General features: G+C 41.1%; 1 protein-coding gene across 15 annotated transcripts in view; it reads right to left on the bottom strand.

Moving 5' to 3' along the window:
* Window positions 1–26,255, bottom strand: part of KIAA1217 (KIAA1217 ortholog) — a 609,023-nt gene that overhangs the window by 52,803 nt on the left and 529,965 nt on the right. For 13 of the 15 annotated variants that reach the window (XM_089693772.1, XM_089693774.1, XM_089693764.1 and 10 more), the window contains 2 exons: window positions 14,350–15,185; window positions 617–721 (listed from right to left, as the gene is read on the bottom strand). In XM_089693772.1, coding sequence (XP_089549898.1) covers window positions 617–721; window positions 14,350–15,185 — 941 coding nt within the window. Of the gene's footprint in view, window positions 1–616; window positions 722–14,349; window positions 15,186–24,623; window positions 24,728–26,255 lie in introns of those variants that run through there. The other 2 variants (XM_089693769.1, XM_089693760.1) reach the window with 2 other exon arrangements.

Here is a 26,255-nt window from a genome sequence, read left to right as displayed (position 1 = left end):
GAGAATAAACCATCGGTACAGTTATAGTGAGGGTGCAAACAAGCAGGTGGAGAGTGAGAACAGCAATCCACAAAGCTCAACCAATTGTCACTTGCCTAGCTGTGAATTGTGGAAGAGTTGTGTAAATTACAAGACAGGCAGAGCAGATTTAAAAATCCTTTTGCCAGGTACATTTATGTATTTCATCTAGACATTTCACTTTTTATTGAAGCTCAACTGAGTGAACATTTTCTGCTGTTGACAACACAACCTATTGGTGACCTTTAAGAATTCTCCTATGAATATCAGTTTTAAGGGTTTTTATGCAAAGCAGACACTCAATCCTCTTCTGCATATGCTCTAGCTGCGTTCCCCCCAGCATGATGGCACTTGAGAAAAAAACAAAACGTACTGCATGTACAATGCAACTGCAAACCAGTTACAATATTCTTTATACCTTGGTTAGATTGTTTTAGCAGGGAGCCATTGGCTCTTGGCTCACTTTTCTTATTATGTGATAATACACATTCAGCCAATGGATTCTCCCCCCCCCCCCTTCAGCCTGTCTGTAGACCGAGTGATACCAGGCCTGGGTTTTAGCCAGTAAGCACGACATGAAAAGGTTTCATATATTTACCCAGGTGCATCCTTACTGCTGCTTGGGCTGGGCCCTTTCATAAGTGCGGTCTGAACCAGGCCAGTTAGACTGGCTATCTGTTTCTCCATGGCATGCATTCTGTCTCTGTAAAACAAGGGAACAGCCAATTACTAGTCTCTACACTTGTGAGAATACGGCAAAACTGAGCTAAAGGGGAACCGGTCACAAGCCAAAATACCTCGACTAAAGCACTGGGTGAAAGCTGCCATCCTAAGACTTTCAGGCTGCAGACTAACCTCGGATCAAGAAAATCATGTGCCGGTAAGCCCAAAAGGCTCTCTACCACCATTCACTATGGGAGCCAGAAAAACAAAAACTTCCATCAGAGCTTTTCACACAGGTAGTTTGCTTTGTGACGGACCCCCTTTAAATTATTCCAGGCAAATATAAAAACCTTAGCTCATTTATATGGTGCTAACATATTACGTAGCCCTGTGCAGAGTAGAAGGAACCACAGACATCAATCTCTGCTCCCCATACAATCTAATGCTCCTACCACACACAAATGTTGAAGCCAACTTGATCATAGATCAATCACTTCCCATTGCTGGGTTGTAGAAGAAAACCAGAGATGAAAAACCCACACAACACGGGGAAAACGTACAAACTCTGCAGAGGGAATTGGACCCACAGACATGTAAACTAATCTGTGTATTTCCCTGCATTACTTTTTTGTATTCATTTATTGGTACTTATCCTCTGCAAAACACATTACATTTTTATATGGGGACTCCAGCTGCTGAAACTGGAAAGAAGAGATAGAGCAAGAATGGTTTTTATAGATAGTCGGACCAGAAGAATCGCCAATTACAGCACTTTTTGATTCCCCATATCTGCAGGTAGATTTGTGGAGGATGTCTGCTTTTGATTCAAGCTAATTACCCCCCTATCCCCCCCTTTCCTTTTTATACCAAAGGTCTTCTGGTCTTCCACTAGTGGGCAATCCGTACTTCTGCCCTAAATGATGTATGAGCACCTTTCAGTGCAGCAGAACTCTGAGCTCAGGCTGCCGTGATGAAGCAGTGGGAGCGCCATGACAGCCTGGACCTAGAGGAAGTGGATTGAATGACAGTGGCTATAGGACTGGTGACAAATGGTGCAAATAATTGTCTGTGAGGGACAGTACCCAACTGAAGGTAAGTACTGCAGCAAAAGCTTAGTCTTTTATTGTGAAAAGAGCTGGGCTATGTAACTTATTCTTAAAGTGAGCATTTCTATTATACTAAACTACATTTCAATTATGCTAAACTTTTAAAGAAACAAACAAAAAAAAACCTTACCTAAGAACTATCATCACAAGGTGTTTGGAATTACCTTCATTTGCCAGGTAGATTAACATTCTTGTTCCAAGTCAGTAGCTGAGACCTTACTGAAACAAGTTGGTCTAGCCAGACTACTAGCATCTTTAGAAGTGGATTGGTGATGGCATCCATCATGTGTCTCTCGGGAAGGTTTACCTTTCAAGACCAGAAACAAGCTGGGGCCCATCACCACCATCTAATCCCCAAGGAACCTTTCTGCAGTGTCAGAACTCTCTTGCCTGGCTTTCAGCCCAACATTCCTAATATCCTGTCCCCCAGGGCTAGTTTTAAAACAGTTCACATGGTTTTGATGTAATATGGTGATGATCAGTTACTTAAAGTGTTACTAAACTCACAACAGTAAAATCAGTCTGTATATGCAGGAAAGCATGCTTGACATGCTCACTGCAAAACCTAAGGTGTTAATCCTCTGCATTGTTTGCTGTTTGATTCTGACTTCTCTCAACTTCCCCTTCTTCCAGTGCCCCCCTCTTATCTGCTGATAAGACATATCCTGTGGAGACACTCTGCACATGCTCAGTTTGGTGTGAATTGCTAAAGAGTTTTTTTTTTTTTCTTGGGAGAGTGCATGTGATCAGCACTGTCCAGACAGGTCAGGAGTTCTGCTTCACCCTAGAGCAAAATTAAAACTCTTCCTACAAGCTTTAACCAGTGCTCTGCTGGACACTGACAGAAGTCACAAGACTGCTCTAACTGCTGATGAGAAAAGGTATTTAGTAGTTTATATTTACTAAACTAATGGCATTTCCATGTTGTGTGTACTGTGGCAGAATGGATATAGAGAATGCAGGGCCCTTGGTTTAGTAACACTTTAAGAATTAGGAGATCAAAGGTTGGATTTATCAAAAAGAAACCTCAAATTTAATTTAAAAAAAAAAGGAAAATCAAATACTCTATGTTATATTATTGTAGTGGTGAGATACCACTTACCAACACCATTCCTACTGCGGGAGGTCCTATTTTTGAGACACAAGTTGGGCACTGTATATTTCTGAAAGACAGTGTTTCTCCCAGACTCTATATTCTGCCAGGACATTACAGCCTCCATTCAGATATTAAAAACAGAATACTGCACTTCTTCTTAATGAGCAAGATTGATATCGGGTGACTTCACAGGAGGACGATGTGCTAGACTTCCAGTGACAGGGTCTCTTTGGGCCATTCTGCAACTCCCAAATATAGACTACCAATGAACAGTTCCTTTAAACATACCATATCATTTACAGATGCTTTTGATTCTATTCTAATCACGTAATGTGTTTTTCAGACTAAGTTTATCCAGAATAAGTCTTAATTTAATTTTGATTATGAACTCAATAATAAAGAGATCACATTCTCGTTAAAGCATCTTGAATATGTCATAAAATACAGATGGAGAGTAAAATGTGTGTTTTCTAAACTGCAGAGCAGAGATCTCCAGCTATTTCTAGGCTGGGTAGTCTGGAAACAATTCTGAATTTTAAGTAAATTATGACTTTTCAAGGATGATCTTGGCTTAGTATGGTAAACCACAGCATATATCATACATAAAGGAAAGAGCCTGGAACTGGTGAGGATGTACGAAAACTATTTTTTTCCCTCCAGCGATTTCTATTATGTGAGATGCGCACAGAGAAGATGAAAGCAGAGCAAATGTCTCATGTTTTATTCCATCAGGTATGGAAAAGTTCATGATGTCATTATAACTGGGTGACAGAACACAGCTGAGGGGACAATGGTCTTTCTGTAAAGTACACCTGTAGGTTTGAACCAAGTGTTAAGCTGCAAAGCAAGATGGTAGTGAAGGTGGGTAAGATCCTTTTTTTGTTAATTCCTTTCTGAAAGTTTTAGGAGGGAATTTAAGAGGTGCCAAGAGGGACTGCCCTGCATAAGCTCAAAGCTGCTCTGTTTATAGCTTACACAAATATTCAAGTCATAGCAAGCCTTATGAGAATCTCCTGGAACTTCTGGTTCTTCAACAAGTACGGCAAAGCAGACTCAAATCGGATATTGGAGAGGATAAGTTTTCCTTGCTAAGTAGTGTCTAGGACTATACCCAGATACTCAAAATGATGTGTTGTTTCCAGCACTAAGTTCAGATGGTTCAGGAACCATCCAAACCTCTGCAACATCTGAATAGTCAAATTTGTCTGACAGAGTCCAAAGGGTTGTTCCCTCAACAGCAAGTTGTCTAAATATCCCACAATGGGGGTGCCACAAGAGCACAATTGGGCTAGTACTGGGGTTAGCACTTGGTGAACATCTAATGCACACATGAAAGGAGAAAGTGCAGGGCCATGAACTGGTAGTGTAGGGACCCCACAACAAAATGAAGAAAATATTAATGAGCTAGTAAGATGCAGGTATGCATCCTTGATGTGCACAGGAACCAAAAGGTCTCCATGGTGAAGGGAGGCAATGGCAAACCTGATGGATTCCATGCAGACTTTCTGAACTCAAATGAAGAAATTCAAAGTTTTGAAATCCAAGATGGGCTAAAAGCCGACATTTGGTTTTGGAACAGTGAGCAGATTGGAGTAGAACTTTGCGTATTGCCACAGGAAACGGGGCAATGACAGAAGATGCAAGAGGGCTTAATGGAAATCTGGTGATCTGCACAGAGACCTAGGAAGTTTGGAGGTGAGAAACCAAGGAATGGGCAGGGAGCAAAAACCATTTTGTAGCCCTGGGATACCACCTTCTGCACTCAAGCACCTGAGATGCAACCTGTACAAGCATCCACAAAGGTTAGCAGACATCCCCCCAATCTGGAAAGCAAGGGTGCAAATTTATGCAGAAGAAAGCTTGCCTGAGGACTTGGCAGATGCCCAGTGACCAATACAAAAGAGGTATCTCACTGGTGCTGGGCTCAACCGGCCTACTCATGGAGTGATTCTTCTGAGACAGAACAAGCGCTGAGGCAATACTGGCAGCTTTGAATCTGGCTAACTTGTTACCCAGAGTTTGGAAAGTGCTCTAAGTGGAACCCAGTGGGTTCTGGAATGGCATTCCCAGGCACTATCCCCAAAGTGTCTAGTCTAGCAAAATCCAGAGGCAAGGCAATTAAAAAAACAGGCAGAGGTAGCCCCACTGGAAGGGAGGATTATCAAGTTGTCAGAGCTTAGCTTTAAAGTCAAATTGCTTAATAATTGTTTTAAATTGTTCATTTTTCATAGTTGACTGGACATATCCTGTGCCTGTTCGTTGAATGGGCTGAATATAGAAGAGCATGTTGGTGAAGTGATGACAAGTACTGTGTGCTGGCAGTGAACAGTAGGGTATACACAAGTATTTTGCTTTTATGATAAAAAAGGGCACAAGCAGGAACTATGCTGGAATGCTTCGTTCACTTCCAATACCAAAATCAGTTACTAACTCAGCACATAATCACAGGGTAAAGTCTGAGCTCTGATTTCAGCCAAGGCAGAAATTCAGGATTGTTTTCATGCTAATAAGTACTTCTGCACTGTATGCCTTAGCACATAATGACACGGAAGAGACCAAATATGAAATGTGAAAAACAGCCCAGACATCTAGAAACGTTACCGCTGAACCCAGCTCCTGGCCTTACTGCTCAAAATGACCTTGACTTGTTGAAAGATCACAATAAATGTGTCCTAGTTTATTACTATTAAAGTATAACTGAAAGCAAAACCTTTTTTTTTTCACTAGAGTGGAGATGGATTCGAACGCCTATTAGGTTTTTATTGCTGTCTGTACCCCCTCTCTATTTGTCCTCTTTACTGTTATTGTTGAAAGCGAACGTAGAAGAAAACCCCAGCTGGGTTGTCCCCAGAAAAGTAATAGAGGGGAAATCTTCCAATGGGAACACTTGTTCTGGTGACCTGGGGGGACCCAAGGCATTCCCCTAATTTGCAGGGATTTCCTCTCACTTCCTGTTTTGGCTATTGAACAGAAAACTAAGGTAAATTAAAGTAATATTAAAGGTTTGAGTTTTTCTTTTGTAAATAACAAACATGCTATACTTACCAATAGTTTTGCACAGAGCAGACCCAATTCTCCTCTTCTTGGGTCCCCTGTCGGTGCTCCAGCCCCTCCATCCTGCCTAGGGCAAGCTGCTTGCTATTGCGCTCCCAAGCTGCAGCTCTGTGTGTCCATTCACACATGGAGTATGACTTGACCCTGCCCCTGTTTTCTTCATTGGATCACTGGCTGTGATTGACAGTAGCAGGAGCAAATGGCAACTGCTATAGGAGGGAGAGACCCGGGAGAGCTGAGGATCTTGTGCACATCACTGGATCGAAATGTGGCACAGGTAAGTTTTAGGGGGCCTGGAGGCGCTGCTGTACACAGAAGGTTTTTTTACCTTCATGCAATGCATGAAGGTAAAAAAACCTTGAGCCTTTACAACCACTTTAAGATAAATCTCCCTAATGATACACAGATGGTAAAAAAGAAACAAAAAACTGACAAGGGTTATTACCCTCCCTTACTCTATCCAATATGAAAAAAAATGTTTTGCCTATAGTTCTACTTTAAAGAAAATCTCTCATTTAGCTGCTTTGGAGGGCATGGGAGACATTGGGGGTTGGGCAGGGAAAACACTGGGGGTCTAATAAATGCTTTAAACGATGTCTTCAAGTGCCTGTCAATTGCCCAAAGCTATCACATGGACGGCTTGTTAGCCCCCATGTAATAGCAATAAACTAGATTTAAAAAAAAATTGTAAAAAAATTCTATCAAAATAACTGAAAGAAAAATTAAAAGCACCCCCCATACATTCACTCCAATGCAAACACTTAAGTCCAGCACCTGTATGTAAACCATCATTGCACCACAAATTGTGAGGGATTGCCACAAACATCAAAGTGAGAGCAATAATTCTAGGGCTATCAGATACGATTAGCTCTAAAATAATAACATATAAAAGGCTTTTAAAGCATCACCTGTGAAAATTTTTTAGGTAGCATAGTTTGCCAGTAGGGAAGACCCACCGCTACGCAACTCTAGTTAACAACTCTTGGAGGGTGGTGGTGCTCGCTGCAGGCTCCTGTTAGCCAATCCTTCAATGTAGAATCATAAGGCGGCACTTGCACTGCAGATCGCAAATGTTCCTTATTGTGCCACAGATAAACGCTACAGATTAGATCCCCACGCCTTTCAGCCCTATATGGTCCTTAGTCATCAGTCATGACTTAGGCCCATGTCTCCTAGATTTTAAGCTCCAAGGAGCAGGTACCTCCTAACCCCCTTGTATTGAACTGTATTGTTGCTGTATTTTCTCCCGAAATACTGTAAAGCGCTGAGCAAACTGTTGGCGCTATATAAATCCTGTATAATAATAATAATATAAATCCTGTATAATAATAATGTCAGTCTGAAACGCATAAGCAATGGGATATAATCTGTAATTTTTATTCATAACACAATAAAGAGCATTTGCGATCTGCAGTGATGGTGCCGCCTTATATTTCTCATGTTCAAAGTGTTTATTAAGAAACAAATGTGCTGCCTTTCTACTGTAGTTTGTCACCATTTCACAGGCATGCAATTTTGAGTCTTGACATGTTTGGCATTTATTTACATCATCTTTTACCAAAATTTGTAAATTATATTTTGTTTGTGTACACTAAAATTCATTTTAGTGTATTATTTCCTGAAAAGTTGCGTTTCATAAAACGGATCTCCAAATATCGTGTGACATAAAAAAAGGCAACAGCCATCATTTTATTCTCCAGTGCCTTTGCTTTTAGAAAACATTAAGTCTGAGAGGGTTCGAAGTAGGCTTCTAGCAAATAAGGCCAATTTTAACATGGGTGTAAAATTGAAATAATTCCCCTGGACAGCAAGTGGTTAAGGACATCCTTGTCATAGCATAAAGCAAAACAATCAGATTTCGGATCAGACTCAGAACAGTAAAGGATTAATGTGGATAGGTTGTTAGGAGATACCCTGCGCCTTTGCTTTATTAAATAAATCTTGATTTTATGAGAGCAGAAAATGTTCTATCCAGCTTCTGAGTAAATACCATGTACAGTTTATTACTCATGAATGTTATCAGGCATCATTCTGCATACTGATTACTTATACTGATTACAGTTTATCTCCAAAACCAACAACAAAAACAGCTAAACAGCTCAATTTCATAGCAGAGGTATGAATTAAACACTTCAATGGAAAATATTTTATAGGCAGATTATTAAAATAACAGGTTGAGAAGGAAGAAAAGTGTGATATCAGCATTGATATTCTAATATAAATTATTCATAAACCAAAACTTCAATTAAGGGTGTTTAAGTTGGCTCAGCTGGAATAATATAAAGGCGTCTTCAAACAGGGCAGTGAGTTTACAAACTATGATGAAGGTTTATAATCACGCAATTATTCCTACTCTATAGGTGCAGGGTTTTTTTTTTTCAAATTAACATAACATTTAAAGCGGGAATGTGATCATTTCAGTATTGGTTGTATACATCTCAGAAGTAAATCAGTAAGATGCCGAGAATGGAGCCTGATACCCCTACAAGATAATGGAATAACATGTAAGGTAATAGAGTTATACCATCACTGGCTGCCCAATAGGTACAAAGAAAGACATAGATGTAGAAGAAGCCACAGGAAAGGAAGGCAGATGTGTTGATTAAGGAGCAGGGGCGGACTGACAACCCATGGGGCCCCCGGGCAATAGGAAATCATGGGGCCCCTGTGTCCTCACCCATACTCAAACCACACCCAAAAAAGCCTATGAAAGGTACCAGGGGCATCTCATGGGGCCCCCTACTGATCCCGGGCCCTCGGGCAGTGCCTGAGTGGCTAAATGGTCAGTCTGCCCCTGTTAAGGAGTCTATTTTGGGTGGTCAGCCAATTCCCTGCTGTTAGAATACACTGATCAGCTTTGCAGGCTATAGCCTGCAGCACTGATCCAGCGGCGATAGATTGACTTCTGTACAACCTCCCTGTCCATACATGGATCAAAATTTGTCTGGACCCTGCTGATTTCAATCCAGTATGTCCTGCTTTAGAATGGAGCCTGGTGGGTTGAGTCAGCCCTTGCCTTCCTACATGTCTCTGATACTCCCACAACAATATCTCTCAGCTTTATTTTTCGAGTGGAATTCTTTTATAGTAGCCTCAGTGGGTGTTCAGACCCAGGAACTCACTTGTAGAATACCTGGGATAATAGATGGTTTATCTAAAATATCGTTTTCTCAGGAATTATACAGCATTGTGCACCATTCAGGAGATATTCCACAGAGCAGCAGCCGGTGACATAACCGGCGCATGTGCTCTGGAGAAATGGCATGGTGTGTGCCATAAACCATGACTCTCCTGCTTCTTTTGAGTGACAAGCCTAGCACGATTTTTAAAGGCGCGTTTCGCCATGACTGCCATGCAATTCTGTTGTGTGACAATCACTGCAGATTCGCACGGCATTTGCGATACCATTAAGAATAATAGCACCCAAACATGAGTCATACATTTTGCCGTAATTTGGAATTGCGACAATTCTACCCTTGATTCCACGTTATGTAATGTCAACAGGGCCTAAATCTTCTCTGACAATGCTGAATGTGGGAAGACTTCCTTTCCCTACTCATATCCACCTGAATATCTTTCAGCATTAAAGTAAATATAAACCAATCACTAAAATTTCTTATAAGCTTTCAAAGGTGTTTTCAGTATTTTATTGGAATAATATCTAGTGATCCTGCCATAAAGATCCCTATTCAGATACTTCCTGTTAAAGAGTGACAACTGTCTCCCAGCTGTGGACACTGTATTGTCAGCTTGTCACATGTACCGCAGCTGAAGAGATTACAAGCGGCTGTGCCGACACCCATTGCATGGGTATGGTCTACTGCAGCAATGGGCAAACTACGGCCCGCGGGCCGTATACGGCCCGGCGGACCTTTTAATCCAGCCCGTGGAGCGTGATACTGTCAGGATGGCTGTCAGGATGTGTGTAGGCGGGGCAGCGTGACGAACGTGAGGGGAGCTAGGCTCCTCTCACAGTCCGCCCTGAAGAACGGAACGGCGCGGGAACACGGCGAGAGGAACGCGCGGAGCAAAGGTAAGTGAATTGACACAGGGGAGACTTGGCTTACTACTTGGGGGGGAATAGTACTATGGGATGAATTAATATGGAGAATGAATTACTATAGGGGGGGTGAATTACTATGGGGGATGAATTACTATATGGGGGATTAATTACTATGGGGGATGAATTACTATATGAACCCATTGCGGCCCTCAAGTCAAAAAGTTTGCCCACCCCTGGTCTACTGTTTCCACTATTGAGAAGTTAGTCTGCAACTGCATGTCGACAGTAAATGTCTGAAAGAGAATGGAGGATATAAACTTCACCAAGATGGGAAAAGAAATGAAAAAATGAAATAAATATTTTACTTAGGATGAAAAATTGCAACGGTTTGAGATATACAGTGTTCTGGCAAACTAAATGGAGGCAGATCAGGAAAGCACAAAAATTTAGGAGCCACATCTGTGCATTTTTGTAGCTTCTGACTCTAGCATTCCCCACATGATATATACAGCTCTCTCCCACTTGGTCCACCCATGTTTGTTAGACTTGGCAGTCACCCAGATCAGACGTTCTGTTGGCGAGGGGAATCCTCAGGTGGCCCGATCTACAGGTGTTTGGCCAGCTTGAGATCTCCTGACTCAACAAGCAGCCAAATGATGAGAGCATTGCTGCCTTAACACATAATATATGCTTTATTTATTCACACATGCATAGCTTAGCAAAACTGTGCATACCAATCCAAAATGTATCAGTCTCCCTCTCCACATACTCCAGGCACAATGCCATTAGAGGGAAGCTAGAGCACACTTTCATTGGACTGAAAAGAATAATCGTCATAGTAGTCATATGCGTTAAGCTGAGAGAAAACATCTGTGTATAGAAGATGTGGTGGGTGACAAGTATACAGCTGCAAAACAAAGGTCTACACTTAATAGCCACTGTCATTAGTTAGTTCATTGTATACTGCTCTGGGGGATCCATGCTCTGCTAGGGAAAGGAAGAAAGCCATGAGCAGCGCAGTTCTTTGTAGGCAATTAAGAGACTTAAAACCCTCTACTGGAGCTATGGGACTATAAATCTTATAGCCCTTCACAGGACCTAAGAAATTAGAGGCTTAGGACAGTGGGCAGCTTCCACTTTAGGAATGGTGTGAAGGCATTTCAAATGCTGCTGTAGGTGGCATATAATGTAGCAAGGTTCCTGGTTATGATCTGTTTGTGAAGTGGACCTGATCTTCAGTGAAGATTTGCTAATTAGTGTGTGCTGAGTCTCACAGCTGTCTCTTCACTACGAGATAATCTCAGGAACTTTTGCCTCTCCCTAAAGCTGATCATACATGACTCGTTTTTGTTTTGATTGTCCAATGAGCTGAACGAAAAAAAAAAAAAAGAATGGATTCCTCCATCCACCCACAAGCGACATGGCTAGAGGAATCCTTCCTGCTGGGACATTGTATTCTGACAGTGAAGCTCTCTGCTGTCAGAATACACTTATCAGTAAGTGCAGCTTGTTGATCGAGAAAAAGTTTCCAAAAAGCCCCTTTGACAGATGTTTACTTAATAATCAACTTCTCTTGAACGGGCATGGCCACACATGGAGCGAAATTTGGCCAGTCCCTGCTGAACCAGGTGAATTTAGATCCATCTACGACCAGCTGAAAGCCGGCCATGCACCGAAAGAAATTTGTTGAAATATTTGTAAAGAAATTCTGGGAAAATTGTTCATCAGGGCATTCGATTTTGCCACCATTGAGTCAACTACACCAAAAGGAATTTGTTGAAACATTTGTACAGAAATTCTGCAAAAATTGTTCATCAGGGCATTCGATATTACCACCATTGAGTCAACTACACCAAAAGGAATTCATTGAAACATTTGTACAGAAATTCTGCAAAAATTGTTCATCAGGGCATTCGATCTTGCCATCATTGGGGTTGATTTACTAAAGGCTATTAGACTGTGCAATTTGCAAAGTCCAATTGCACTCTGCAAGTACAGTTGCTCCAGAGCTTAGTAAATGAGCAGAAGCTCTGCTGACTTCCATCATCCAATCCAATCCATCTAATGTGCAAGCAAAAAATTCAGTTTTTTTTCTTTTTCCTTGCATGTGGGTTTCTTGGCAAAAGGAAGCTTTACCTCATTTACTAAGCTTCTTTTGTGCCTAGAACAATATGTATGATTTTACCAAACAAAAACTATATGAACATTTTTTACTCCTCATTACATAACAAAAAATTGTTAATTTGACTCCACTAACTATTAAAAAATAGAACAAATGTTCTGAAAACAAAAATTCTGAGAACAAAATTCAACTACTGTATGGCCATGTTAAGTCTCGAGAGGTTTAGAGTCAGATTTGGTGATGTTACTAGTTCCACTCCCTGTTCTCCATGCTGAAGAGGAATGAGAAACAGCAATGCTGGGATTTCCCTGCTTCTGGTTCACTTATTTTGTGCTGCTTCCACTTTTCCTTCTTTATGATTATTTTCCCGATGATCATAGGATCCAAAGCTATTAGGTTGTAACCTTTTCTAAAGAAAAAATACCCAACTCAAGCTTTACTTCCTATTAGTACCATTGATACTAAGCCTCTTTTACCAGCCAGGGTCAACCCTACCAGTCATTGGAAAGGCAGCTCCAACAAAAGGAAGACAACTCTCCATCTACCAAGAGGTATGCCTCCACACAAGTGGAGTGTGGAACGGGTGGACTGACCATTTGGAAACTCGGGCACTGCCCAAGGGCCCAGGGTCAGTAGGGGGCTCCATAAGATGCCCCAGGTACCTTTTTCATAGGCTTTTTTGAGTTTGGGCAAGAACACAGGGGCCCCATGATCCCCTAATGCCCGGGGGCCCCATGAGTTGTCAGTCCGCCCCTGGTGTGGAAGCAGATATCTTGATAGATGCAGATTTTGGCTTCCTGTTGTCAGAGCTGCTTTCCTAATGACGGTAAAGGCAGATATCTTGTGGACGCACAGTGCAGGACAGGGCAAATCAGTCATGGGGATAGGATAAGCTGCTGGGACAAACCTTTTGCCTTCTGCTCGCTTTTTTGAGTTTCAGGTCCTCTTTAACAGGAAGAAAGCATTTATTTCCTTTTCGAGGTTCGTACAGTTACTAGAGACACAGCCACATGCAGAAGCCTTCAAAACCTTAGGACCTATGTGTGGTCACCTCTTCTACTTTACAGGTCAAAGCTCTAGTTCTGAACCAAATTTAAAAAAGCAGTTCCGATCTCATGATGCAATAGGATCAACCGCTATTCTTTCACATGTAAGCTGTGATAACAGCATGATTTACAAGTAGAGCCAGGCACAGATATAACATATTTACACCCTGGATTACACATCAACTGATTGTCCATTAATAGGGAGATCACTAAAAGTGTTAATTTTTATAGTACCTAGTATTATGTACACGTTTGTATCAGAGTATATATCTAAAGGTTTAGGAAAGTAACATTACATTTTAAGGGAAGGTCAGGAATGGAAGCTGAAGAAGCTGAAGCAAACCAACATTGACATTCTGCAAAACCACAGCAATATTTTTGTTCAACCATCATTAGTTCTCCCCATTGATAGCACAGCCATGAATAGCCTTCTAAGATGTTTTAAAACACATGCAATTGAGTTAGTTGTCCATTAAAAAACGTAAAATACATGCATCTCCTTATAGAATGGTTAAACAAATAACCTGTAGGAATTTATAGGCTACATTTCCCTTCAAATCACAAAATGGTTGACCTTTTTATGCAAAAAAACAACTGCATAGCAAGAGTAAGTACAATGGAAACTTTTTTTTGTACTTGCGTGCTCAACTCCCAATGCAGTATGATGTGAAATCAGAAATACTCCCAAATACTGCAACCCCTCCCAAATATGTCTAGCCACTTTCCAACAATTAAGCCCCAACCTATTACATGAACAGTCCTAAAATTGCATTAAAGTTGAGAGGTGTGCATTCAAGCATATGTCACAATACATTCCACCTCATTTCTAAAAGTTTTAGGTTGCAACTGTCCATTGCCATACCCCCAAAAACAAAATCTACATAAATAGCCACACTGATAGGATACAGTACAAACCTTTTACATATGTAAAAAAAAAGTGTTTTCTAATTTTAAATAAAAGTGTTTGTATTATATCCTAGCAGTGCAGGTTTTATATGGAAATTTGATTATATTTTGTATGGCTCTTGTGTTTTAAAGCCCCTAGTTTGCATGCCTAGGTCGCTCTTAAGCCCATAACCAACATTCAGGTTCCATATTTCCAAATCCATTGATTAAGCTGGTACACTTTCGGAAATGAGACCCTCTATAAAATCCCTTAAGGCCCTAATAAATACATTAAATACCTTAACTGACCACAAAGGGTGCAAAGAGAATACAAAACCATTACATAGTCTACTTACCGAGTATAAATATCTTTTTGTGCTGTTGAAGGAACTCCATATCCACTGAATACTTGTTTTTCAGTGGGAGATGGTACAATATCAGCCATGCCCATTATTCCACCCGTGTTTCGGACCTTGGCCTCCACAAAAACTCCAGGTCCTTGTTCTTTTTTAAATGACTGTCGGATTGGAGAAGATCTCTCACTTTGTATACCATGGGGAGGCACGTGGGCATTGTGACCATGCATTTCCATCATCCTTATATCTGTCACCCTGTGAGGAGAGGCCGGAGGAGTTTTCGAGCCAAGCGTTGGCAAATGACTTTCTGAGTGTTTCCGAGACTTTTGTCTATAAACTGACTGTTCCATCATCTCCATTTGCATAGAAGAGTTTGAGTAAGTGCTAGAAGATCTCATTGCTCCCCTGTGGAAAGCAAGAAGGTGGTCTGGCATGTCCATTGGGTGACCACCATGGGAAGATGCAACGCTCATACGACCTTCGTGGTAAAGGTAAGGTTCCACATACATGCCATCATTGCGCATTAACTGGACATTTTTGCCGCCCAGATCCTCATCTGGTTTCACATCCCTCCTTTCCAAGATGGCACTAGGACTGGGTGATATGGATCGGGAGACAGGTAGGCTGGAAATCCTTTCCCTTTGTATCGTGGTGTTGCTCTGTCCCACCAGAGGCCGTCCTCCTCCATAGGGAATCCTTGACGGAGATGGTGGCATGGAATGCGGCACAGGAGTAGGAGGGGGAGATATCGGGCCTCCATGAGAGGGATATGTTGCTGACCCAGGTCGGTGAACTGCTGGGCCCTCTCGAACAGAGTATGCAATGTCTCTTTGCATCTACAAGGAAGAAGAAATAGCAATGTTACAAAATGATTAATATCAAATTCATCTTTTTACATTCTTTAGAGTTTTTATTGCCATCTATGTCCCCACTAGAGAGATTCATTTTATTTGTTCTGGTAACTTCTAACTGCAAATTAGGGAAAATCCAACATTTTAGGCCATCACTGGAGCAGGAATAAAGGAGAAATCTTACAACAGGGACACTAGTTCTTATGATACATGCCCAAGAGAGGATTTCTTTCATTTGGGGAGATCTCCTTTTACTTCCTGTTGTGTCTCAAGGCTGAAAATGAAGGAATATCTCCCTATAAAGTCAGCTGAAAAACTGCCCATCCTCTTCCTACAGATATACTTTCATTTAGTAAATCATACAGCATAGAAACTGTTTGCATTACTTTACAGAAAATGTTCAGCCATTAACATTGGCTCCTATTTCTATGACACAGCAAGTGCTGAAGTGAAAGGACCAGCATTACGATGGTACAATTAGCATTTTGAGCAGGAGGTCAGTAAAGGGGACCTACACATTTCTCACTTTTCAGGCATTCCATGTTTAATTAAAAGTGTATTTTTTTAAACTTTCTCAGTTGTTCCATTTTCACATCCTGTACGGTTTATGGAATTTGTATACTTTTTAATGTTATTAGAAATAATTGTTGCTTATTTGAAATGAATAAGGATTGGTTCCTTGGCCTTTCAGCTTACTGAAAAAATATTTTTTTTAAAAGTAGGTCGAAACTTGGGTTCCTTGCCAGCACTCCCAGCCCCTCCCTCCTGCCTAGTGCCCCCATAGCAAGCAGCTTGCTATGGGGGCACCTGAGCAGGCTCACTCCTGAGTGACTACTCTGTGTGTCAATCCAATGGCTACTGCTGCTGTCTCATCCAATGCAGAGAGAGAGACCTGAGAGAGTCAAGGTTCTTGTGTCCATCGCTGGATCGGAATCAGGCTCAGGTGAGTATGGGGGGATGGCTGCTGCACAAAGAAGTTTTTTTATAGAATGCATGAAGGTAAAAAAAAAAAACCTTAAGGCTTTACAATCACTTTAACTTTTTGATCTTTTTAATCTTGTAACTTTCAGTAAAAGAATACCAGTGATCCTGTCAGGAAGGTCCTTGTTCAAGCACTTCCTGTTATGGAGTGACAACAGCTCCCACTTTTGCCTCCTGTGTTGTAACCCTGTCACATGTACCCCAATGCACAAATACAAGCATTTGTGCTGAAACACATTATAACGGCAAGCTCCACCATTGAGAAATGAGACCAGAGCAATAATGTGAAGCCAACGATGGAGTGTGCGCATGTAGACCAGAAATGCCTTAAAAGGGCTGTAGGAGATTAGCAGCAGCAAGAAAAAGTTATTTATGAAAACAAATGACAATTACGGTATCTATGACACAAAGTACTGTAGAAAACAATTATCATGTTATGGGTTTTGATCTCCTTTAACCATTCAAACATTTAAACCTTACAATCTCTTTTATTTCCAATGTTGGTTTATACGCCTTGTGACCACAGCTCTGTGTGAGCAGTAGGTACATCCAAACTGACAGCGGTCGAAGTTGTTTATTTTTAGTACAATATGACTGCAGCAATATATCACATGCTGCTGAAGAAGACTTGGATCATGTGGAACTTACTGCAAGGAATATTTACTGCAAGTGACGCTCAGGGAAAGTGAGATGGTAAAATTAGGCCGGGAATTTTATTTGTTTCTTTTTCAAGACCTGGAGCTCAAGTTACATACGCTACGTCCTGCACATGGACATTAATATTGAAGGTCCCATGCCAGTTAAGGAACAGCTTTAAAATGACCCTTTCGTCAGACATGCACAGTTAAAGTAAACCTGTCAAGAGAGAAATACGAGGGCAGTCACTGCTGACCTCACTCTGAAAATTTAACTGCCTGGTTGTGCTGTCTCATTGGCTTCAGTACTTTCTGAGTCACTGACCCATATCATCTATGCAGATTGGAAAAGTCAGAGGAAAGTCAGAAGTTTTTGTATTTGCTCCAGGTTAGCAGCTCAAATGGGACAGCATAGCAAGAAGCAGCCCAGACTCTTCAGGAGGAGAGGTAATCATTGACAGCTTCCACATTTCTTTCATGATAACTCGTCTTTAAGGTGCAACACACTGTATTATTATTTGGCAAAGCGTATCTAAAACCAGTTTTTATACAGAATAAATCCGTGCTTCTCAACCTTTTTTTCAGTCACCCTTTGAAAGCATACAAAATCTAGAGGCACTCCAGTCTAAAATGAGGTCCACAATCACATTAGAATCCCCACTTTCACAACAGAATCTTCAGGTTCTCCCTTTCACATCCTTAGTCCCCACCACCATCCTTTTCACATAAGAGTCCTCACCTTTTAAAGAGCATTGACTGCTCAGTTATCCTCCCACATCAGAGTCCTCAACACCCCCCCCCCCCTTTACATTAGAGTCCTCAGTACCCCTTTTACTTCAGAATCCTCAGTACCCCCCTTTACTTCAGACTCCTCAGTACCCGCATGTTTTACATCATTGTTTAAATATGAAAAAACAGGTGACTTGGAGGCCCAGATGTACAACATTCGGGGCACAAAATCCCACTGAGAATAGGGGAAATTGGAATTCAAATTTGATAGGAACTTTATAGGCACCCCAAGAACCAAAACACATTTAAAATAAAATATCTCTACTGATTACCAATAATAAAAATATAGTGTTAATATGTAAGTGTTCTGTCAACATTATCTGGATGGAAGAATGCCCTATATACGGTAAACTACACACAACCATCCTTCTTGTGGCAAGTACCAATAATATAAAAGGTTAGGGAGCTCCACCATTCTCTCTTTTACCTCTACATGTTTTTAAGCTTTCCACTTCCTCAGGAGGGATAGAAGAAAAGAACAATTTCAAGTAAAAACATGTTTAATAATCATAGGTGTGGTGTTATTGATATATCACCATTCCGGGGGAGAACGGGATGTTCTTTTGTAGTTTATGTAGGAGGTTCTTCTCTCCAATTAATGTCAAGGCAAAACACTTACTTTTTAGCACTATGTTTTTATTATTTTTACTCAATAAAGATATTGTTGTGATCCTTGAGGTGCCTATATTCAATTTGAATTCCAATTATCTCTTTTACATCAGAGTCCTCAGTTTCCACCACCTTTTCACAAGGGAGTCCTACCTTTTGATCTGCATCACAGCACAGCTGTGACAGCATGGCAGTGAGTGAAGTTGGAGTTGGTTTAAATGGAGGCAGACTTTCATCCCGTTCTGAATGCTGGGGCTGCCCCGAATACCACCTGCCCTGGATTACTGTCATGCATTTCCATGGTGCTGGTGGTCAGCTTTTCATCAGCTATGGAATAGCATGATGCTATGCAAAAATACTAGACAAGCGGCACCCCTAGACGCCTCAGACCCTGGCTGAGAAACGCTGGAGTAGGAAAAGGTTAACACCCCTTAATTTTTAATTTTTTTTGTCTGTATCCCACTGGGGAGATCTCCTTTCTTTTCCTGTCTCTGTGACACACAACAGAAAGTGAGATGATATCTCTTCAATGGGAAGGGAATCCTTGTTTAGACTCTCGGAAAAATTATCCACACTGGAAGATTTCCCCTCCTTAACTGTTGGAACTGGTTACAAGGGGTGACTCTCCCTTCGAGAACACAGGCAACAATACAAGCCTGATAGATGTTCTAACCCTTCATAACACTAGCAGAAACTAAAGAAACAAGTTTGTTTAGAAACACTATAAACTCTATAATAACTTTGTATTAAACTTTAATCAGTGCACAGTGGTGTGAATGTTCATTCTATATCAATCACAAAGATCCATGTCTTACTGTTACTATGAAGACCACTGCCAGACAAGTCCTTCAGGCAGTGTTGTCATGTAATGGCAGTTCACAGGCTTATTTAGTCAAAGCAAAATGAGCCAATGCCATCTGCAGCTAACCAGAATCCATATTCTCCTAGTTTTATTTCAACATGGGGATTTTTGATTGGTTGCTATGGTTATTTTGCATTGTTCCTTGTGTTTTACATTGAAAAAGACCATTGGACCCAATTTTAAAGTAAGAAAGATTTCAGCTTTCAAAGAAACTATTAGCCCCAAACCACTCTCCATAATTCGTTGAGGACCCTGACTCAAGTAAAATTGCCGTAGGTAAAAGGGATACAATTATAGCCATGAAGAAGTTAGGTTGAGAACATATCTAGTGAGGGTCTTCTAAGAGAAGCTTACAAATAAAGGGAGACTACAGTATCATCGATTCCGCCAACTATATGCATTATAATATGTCGATATGCAAACACTTTGCCAAAGGCTTCAGTATTGATCAATCCCTTCCAAAGCTTCCATACTGGTAGGGGGGATACTCAAAGCAGAAACACACAGACATCGCTCTTCTTTGGTGTTCATGTGTACTGAACAACTTTGATGAAATAATGAGGAATTTCTTGTCTGTCTCTGTTCACTTGGGATATTATTCCTTGCTGCAACACCAAGTCTACCTCCAGATGGCAAATCATTGTCTTTTCCTCTACTCATTTAACCACTAACATTGTTAGTATGACGTTAACCGCAGGCGGCAACTCTGGGAATCAGAAAATAACTGGTTTTCAGTGTGGTTCTTTTTGGCTTAGATTAAAAAAAATACCACAAGGAGCAAAAATCACAGAGCAGGAATGAATATGCTATATTCTGGATACTGAAGATACCTTTACTCGATTTTCTTTTGTTAGTTAGAAAAAAAAAAAAGAGTATTATTCCAGATTTTGATAATCACACCGACCAATACATACCTATCAAAGAGGGGAATATTATGACACAAAATATGTAGCCTAAGGATATATCCCCTGCAATGTCCCAGTTATGCAGACTATGAAGAATTAATACACAAGAAAAAGACTTGTTAAACTGACAGATATTCAGTTATTCCAGATATAGATATTTTTCACAGTTACATCTGTCCAGCCTGGACCAATGTATGCACTTTCCATATCTGACCAATCCCTATGGAGGCTGAAAAATATGGCTGAATATTACACTAAGGGTGGCCATAGACAGTCCAAAGCCATCCTAGATGGTTATCCTAGAGGATAATAAGTAGCCCTTCTGGCTGTCATTATTTACAGAGGAACACTCACCGGTCGCTTTATTAGGTACACCTTGCTAGGGCTAAGAAAATACCCCCCACACCATTACACCACCAGCCTGAACCATTGATACAAGGCAGGATGGATCAAATTCTGACCTACCATCTGAATGTCACAGCAACCAGTTTGATCATTCTCCTCTGACCTTTGACATCAACAAGGCATTTTCGTCCACACAACTGCTGTTCACTGGATATTTTCTCTTTTTTTGGACCATTCACTGTACACCCTAGAGATGGTTGTGTGTGAAAATCCCAGTAGATCAGTACTTTTTGAAATACTCAGACCAGTCTGTCGAGCACCAATAACCATGCCATGTTCCAAGTCACTTAAATCCCCTTTCTTACCCATTCTGATGCTCGGTTTGAACTTCAGAAAGTCATCTTCGCCATGTCTACATGCCTAAATGCATTGAACTGCTGCCATGTGATTGGCTGTTTAGCAATTTGTGTTACTAAGCAACTAAACAGGTGTGCCTAATAAAGTAGCCGGTGAGTGTATTTCAGCCCTGCAGTCATAATAACATATTCTACATTGCTCATAAAGAACCATGTCTTATAGTTACTCCTGGAGACTTGCAGGCAGTTTTGTCAGACAGTGGCAATACAAAGGCTTATTCCTACCCTGGTGCCTAACCTTTAGTCATCGGACAACAGAAATAGGGCAGCACAGTGGCTAAGTAGTTAGCACTTCCTCCTGGCAGCACTAGGGTCCTTGGTTCAAATCCCAACTACAGCACTACCTGTGTGGAGTTTGCATGTTCTCCCTGTGCCTGCGTGGGTTTCCTCCAGGTACTCTGGTTTCTTCCCACACTCTAAAGACATACCAGTAGCTTAATTGGCTCTTGTATAAATTGTCCATTGTATGTGTATGTATGAATGTGAGTCAGGGACCTTAGATTGTACTCTCCTTGAGGGTTAGGGACTGATGTGAATGTACAATTTATATATGTAAAGCACAGGGTAAAATGACGGCGCTATATCAGTACCTATAATAAATAAAATAAGTCAGCAGTGGGAAAAAGAACTTGTAGTCGCATGCATCGAGTCTGCAACCATCCCTTTAGCTTGACCGCATTCTGTGACCACGTCCTGTAACATGTCTGCAGTCTCTAATGTAATATATGGCCCCTTGTTGACATCAGGTAGTTGAAGATCACCATATATCGTAAGTTGACTATAACTGTCCTAGAGAGTGTGAGCTGAGTGATTTCTCTCATCTCAGTGAGAATTGCAAAGGAAGCTGTAACTCCCACATGCATAGCTTCACACCACCTGGCAAGTTACATAAAATATATCAGACTATTCCAATGCTATAGAGAAAAGACAGATGTTTCTCTGTCTACTGTTTCTAGGAAGACATCTGCCAATCTGTGGCCAACCTGAAATAAGGTCACACTAGAGCTTCTGGTAGAGCAACCTTTCAAAACCCATTGTATGTTGTACAAGACCTATGCTTTTGTATACGCGTTCACTACTTTTCCACTGAACATCCCAATATGAAGATAGAAAAAAGTCTCCTGCGCTGCAAATGGATACCCTTCCTTTAAGCAGCCAACACCAACCTTAATCACAAAGTCACAGATACACAATACAATATAATGGTGTAGCACTAAATGCATATAAACGCATATATATAAAGACATGCAACACACCCCTACCCACAAAATAAAAACATAAGCCCCAAATAGGGGATCAAGTGGTAATGACACAAGTGATTCCTCTTAGAGGAACTTATCACACGTGAAAAAAGTCCAAACGGTGTGTAAATCTTGGTAATAACCTAGTCCTTATATCTTAAATGGATGCAGAAACCCAAACTGATGAATGAATGGTGTATGTTAAGTGCCACACTCTGCAAGGTGATATCCGTGAACAGCCAAAGTGCCCCCTCACCTCCTTTATGAGACCACAAGGGTCACCACACTTTGTGGAATATCCACATATATCCCAGGATGGTTATATCGGTAGATGAGCCCCTCTCGTGGTTGGATATCCCTGCTACTCCTCCATGTCCTCCTGTCACCTAGCTCCACTCCGTAACCGATCCCACCAGAAGGTCATAGACAACAAAACAGACCTCCCATAGTGTAATACTGCATAATCACTTTATTTTTAAAGAAATAAAATGCCCACTCACATAGAAGATGATCACAGAAAACTTAAATCCACTGCTATGGGAATGAACATGTGAATCTAGCTCAGAGATGGCGTCCACGTCCGGGATGACGTCACTACGCCTCGTCCTATCGATACGTGCCAACGTGTTGCGTCACGGTAAACACGTGACTTCATCAGATGTCATCTATCACAAAGCCCTTGTGAATGGCTGCTTTCCCTGTTCCCTGCTCAACCAACAGGACCACAAAATTGCCACTGAACTCCAGAACTGTTTTTTAAGCTAGAATTAAAGGCATTTTGAATAGAGAAAGAGAAGAATCTCCGTCAGTTTTTTTTCCATCTGTGCCCCATTGGGAATACCTCCTCTCACTTCCTGTCCCATAGCCAAAATGGGAAGTGAGGAGAATTCTTTTCAAAGTGAGGGAATCCCTGGTTGCCACCAGGTTCTGGTGCTAAACCAAAAGGCCTATTATGACACTTTTTGCTTACAAGTAAAAATTAGTATTTTTTTTGCTAGAAAATTACATAGAATCCACAAACATACATGAAAAAAAATTTCAGCAGAGGCCCTAAACAATAAAGTGGCGGTCATTGCAAAATTTTGGTATTTGCTCACCAGTTTTTCTTTTAGAAAAAAATACTCTTTAATGGATTTAAAAAAAACAATATATAACCCAACTTTTTTGTAAAAAATAAAAGATGATGTTACGCCGAGTAAATAGATACCCATCATGTCATGCTTTAAAACTGTGCACGCTCGTGGCATGGCACCAAACTATGGTACTGAAAAATCTCCATAGGCAACGCTTTAAACATTTTTACAAGTTACCAGTTTAGTGTTACAGAGGAGATCTAGTGCTAGAATTATTGCTATACCGTTTGAGGCAATACTTCACATGTGTGGTGCGAACACCGTTTACATATGTGGGCATGGCCTGCATATGCGTTCACCACTGTGTGCGAATACAGGGGACTGGGGTGCTAAAACATTTTTTTCACTATTTATTTTATGACTTTTTTTTATTTTTACACCGTCTCTTTGATTTTTTCACACTTTTATTGCTATCACAAGAAATGTAAACGACCCTTGTGATAACAATAAAGCATGACAGGTCCACTTTATGGAGAGATCTGGGGTCAATGAGACCCCACATCTCTCCTCTACAATGGAAAGCATCAGATAAAAAAAAATGATCTAATGCTAGATTGTAAGCTCGAAAGAGCAGGGCCCTCGATCCCCTCATGTTTTGCATTGTATTGGTATTGTTCTGTCACATGTTCTGTCCCCCTTTGTAATGTACAGCGCTGAGCGAACTATTGGCGCTTTATAAATACTGTATAATAATAATAATGCTTTCCAAAGAAAATGGCCTTGTTTACATCAGCCGTGAACTGGCAGTGATGTTACGACATCATTCCCAGTCTCCTAGGCCATAGAGGTGAGTGGAGACCAACTTTCTTCTCTTAATCTCTAAGGCCAGCTGCCAAAACCTCCGGATCGGTTCCCGGACTTCCTGATGAGCCAGGTAAGCCCAGAAACCACAGAAAATTGGCAGGAGCAGACGGCAACCCCTCCCGCCACTTCTAAAAGTGATCCAGTGGCTAGTCTCACTTTTATGGGAAAGAGCAGCTGCTGAGCAAAATTTTTATTCGGGGTTATGGCATCTAGTTGCAGTCATAACCCTGGCATACTGCTCTAAAATCATGAAATATTTTCCCAGTTAGGCAGTCGGCTACATTGTCACCAGGACAAATAGAGTGAATCCCTCTATACATTAATACCTAACAGAGGTCCAAAAAAAACGGAAAAAAAGAAAGAAAAGGATTTGCCATAGATATTTTTGGATATGCTAATTTGACAGTGGATTTTACAACAAGAGATGTTACAATTTAAAGTTAGGCCATTTGAGAACTTTCAAAGTCACTTTGTGAAAATCCATGAAAGTTTCTGTATCAGCTTAGTGTAGAAGACATTGGGCAATGCTCTCACCCTGCCACACATGCTCTGGTCAGGTAGCACGAAGTTATCCCGTGTGAAATGATCATAGGTATAAAACAGTTAGCAGGGAAAGCCCATTTAACTAAAGTTAAATTTGTATTTACTAATAAAACATACATGCAGCCCCAAACTTTAGTGTTCCCCAAAGTATTGAACTTACATAAATAGAAGGGAGTCTGTCCATTCTCCCCTGCATGGATCTGCACAGCTATGGCACCACTGGAGGAGGTCTATAAGGCTGTTAAGCATTTCAGCAGCACTATGTGAGCACAAGAGTGTGTGCCAATTTTAGCATGTACTCGTAAAGGGTAGGATAGGTTTTCATGGTTGCCATTCTTTACATTGATCTTGGGAACACTATAAACTTTTGATGGGAGTTGGGACCTGCTTGGTCAGACCCACCTATGTCATATGTACGAAACTTAGGGGAATGATTATAAAAAGAGCTCAATTCCAGGCACGTCCAAAGCTTCCATATGACCTCACTCATTGGCCTTTTCCTTATTTGTGGCGTGTTAAATGTGCGGCTAAGGTTTGCAGGAATGGAATGGGATCCAACACAATAGTCCTTCCATTAAAATACATGTCAGACCGTTAATAAAACTATCCATTGTTTTCAAAAGACTCATTTTCAAACATTAAAAGGAGCTGGCAAGAGTAACCTTGGCCTTGTTTTACCACAATTAACATTACCAGGAAATACCCGGCATACAGAGATTTTTACTGGGATCATGCCAAAAAGATTCCTCGGTATAATCCCATGTGTGTATAAAAAGCCAGCGTTGTGTTAGATGGTCAGGCAGTGAAAAAAATTATATTTTGTACAAAACTATTGTGTTCCGTTATGTCTGCATAGGCTTGGGAAGTATACACAGTGCTCAATGATTCATATTGAGGTGGCCTGTGGATGCAAATGACCATTGTGAACTATATTGATGTATGGTGTAACAATTTACCACCAGGAACCCTTGTCTTCATACAGCTTATTGTATCTTCTATAGCTGTGCCCCTCTCTTCCCGATACTCTGCTTTTCTGTTACATTTCAAAAGCATACTGGTAAGTTAACTGGCTTCCACCCAAAATCAGCCTAGGAGTGTCTGTGTGACAAGTGTCTACTTGTAATGTCTTGAAGTTATTAATGTGGCAAAGCAGTCTCTCTCTATAATAGATATAAACACCTTCAGAAATTGAACAGCACCATGTAAACTCCCGTCTCCTTATAAATGCTGTGATTATTTCCCATGTTGGTATAATGCTGACCTATTACACATGGAACCAATTTCTAGGCCAGGACACTATCTGCATGGGGTTTGCATACTCCTCCTACGCTTGCGTGGATTTCCTTTAAAGGATAAGTTCACCTTTTTGAAAGATCTTTATGCAAGTAAAAAAATGTGCATTTATTTATTTTATTAGGAGCCTGTAAAGCATTGCACCCACGAGCAGCAGATCAAACAGACTATCAGTGTAGCTGTCTGCTTGTACCTGGTACTGGCAGGCAGTTACTGAATGACAGGCAGCATTAATGAACTACTAGAGTGCTCACCAGTGCCCTGGTAGCTTATTGAAACCACAAACCTCCAGCCGCAATGGCTGATGGTAGTTGTAGTTCTCTCATTCACAGAACTCTGTAAATCAGCAATCACTAAATGGCGGGCCGCGGTGCACAAATAGCCCCACCAGCGCTGCCACCTGGACCGCGAGCCTGCAATGACAGATCCACCGCTGAACAGGAGGTCGTCATGGCAACATGGCATCACGTGTGCGCCCCGCCCCTTTCAGCTCACTGTC

Source organism: Staurois parvus, unplaced genomic scaffold (assembly GCF_062004578.1).
Source record: "Staurois parvus isolate SC_StPar_1 unplaced genomic scaffold, SC_StPar_1.0 ptg000636l, whole genome shotgun sequence".
Lineage (NCBI taxonomy): Eukaryota > Metazoa > Chordata > Amphibia > Anura > Ranidae > Staurois > Staurois parvus.
This window is presented reverse-complemented; position numbering and strand designations above follow the sequence as displayed.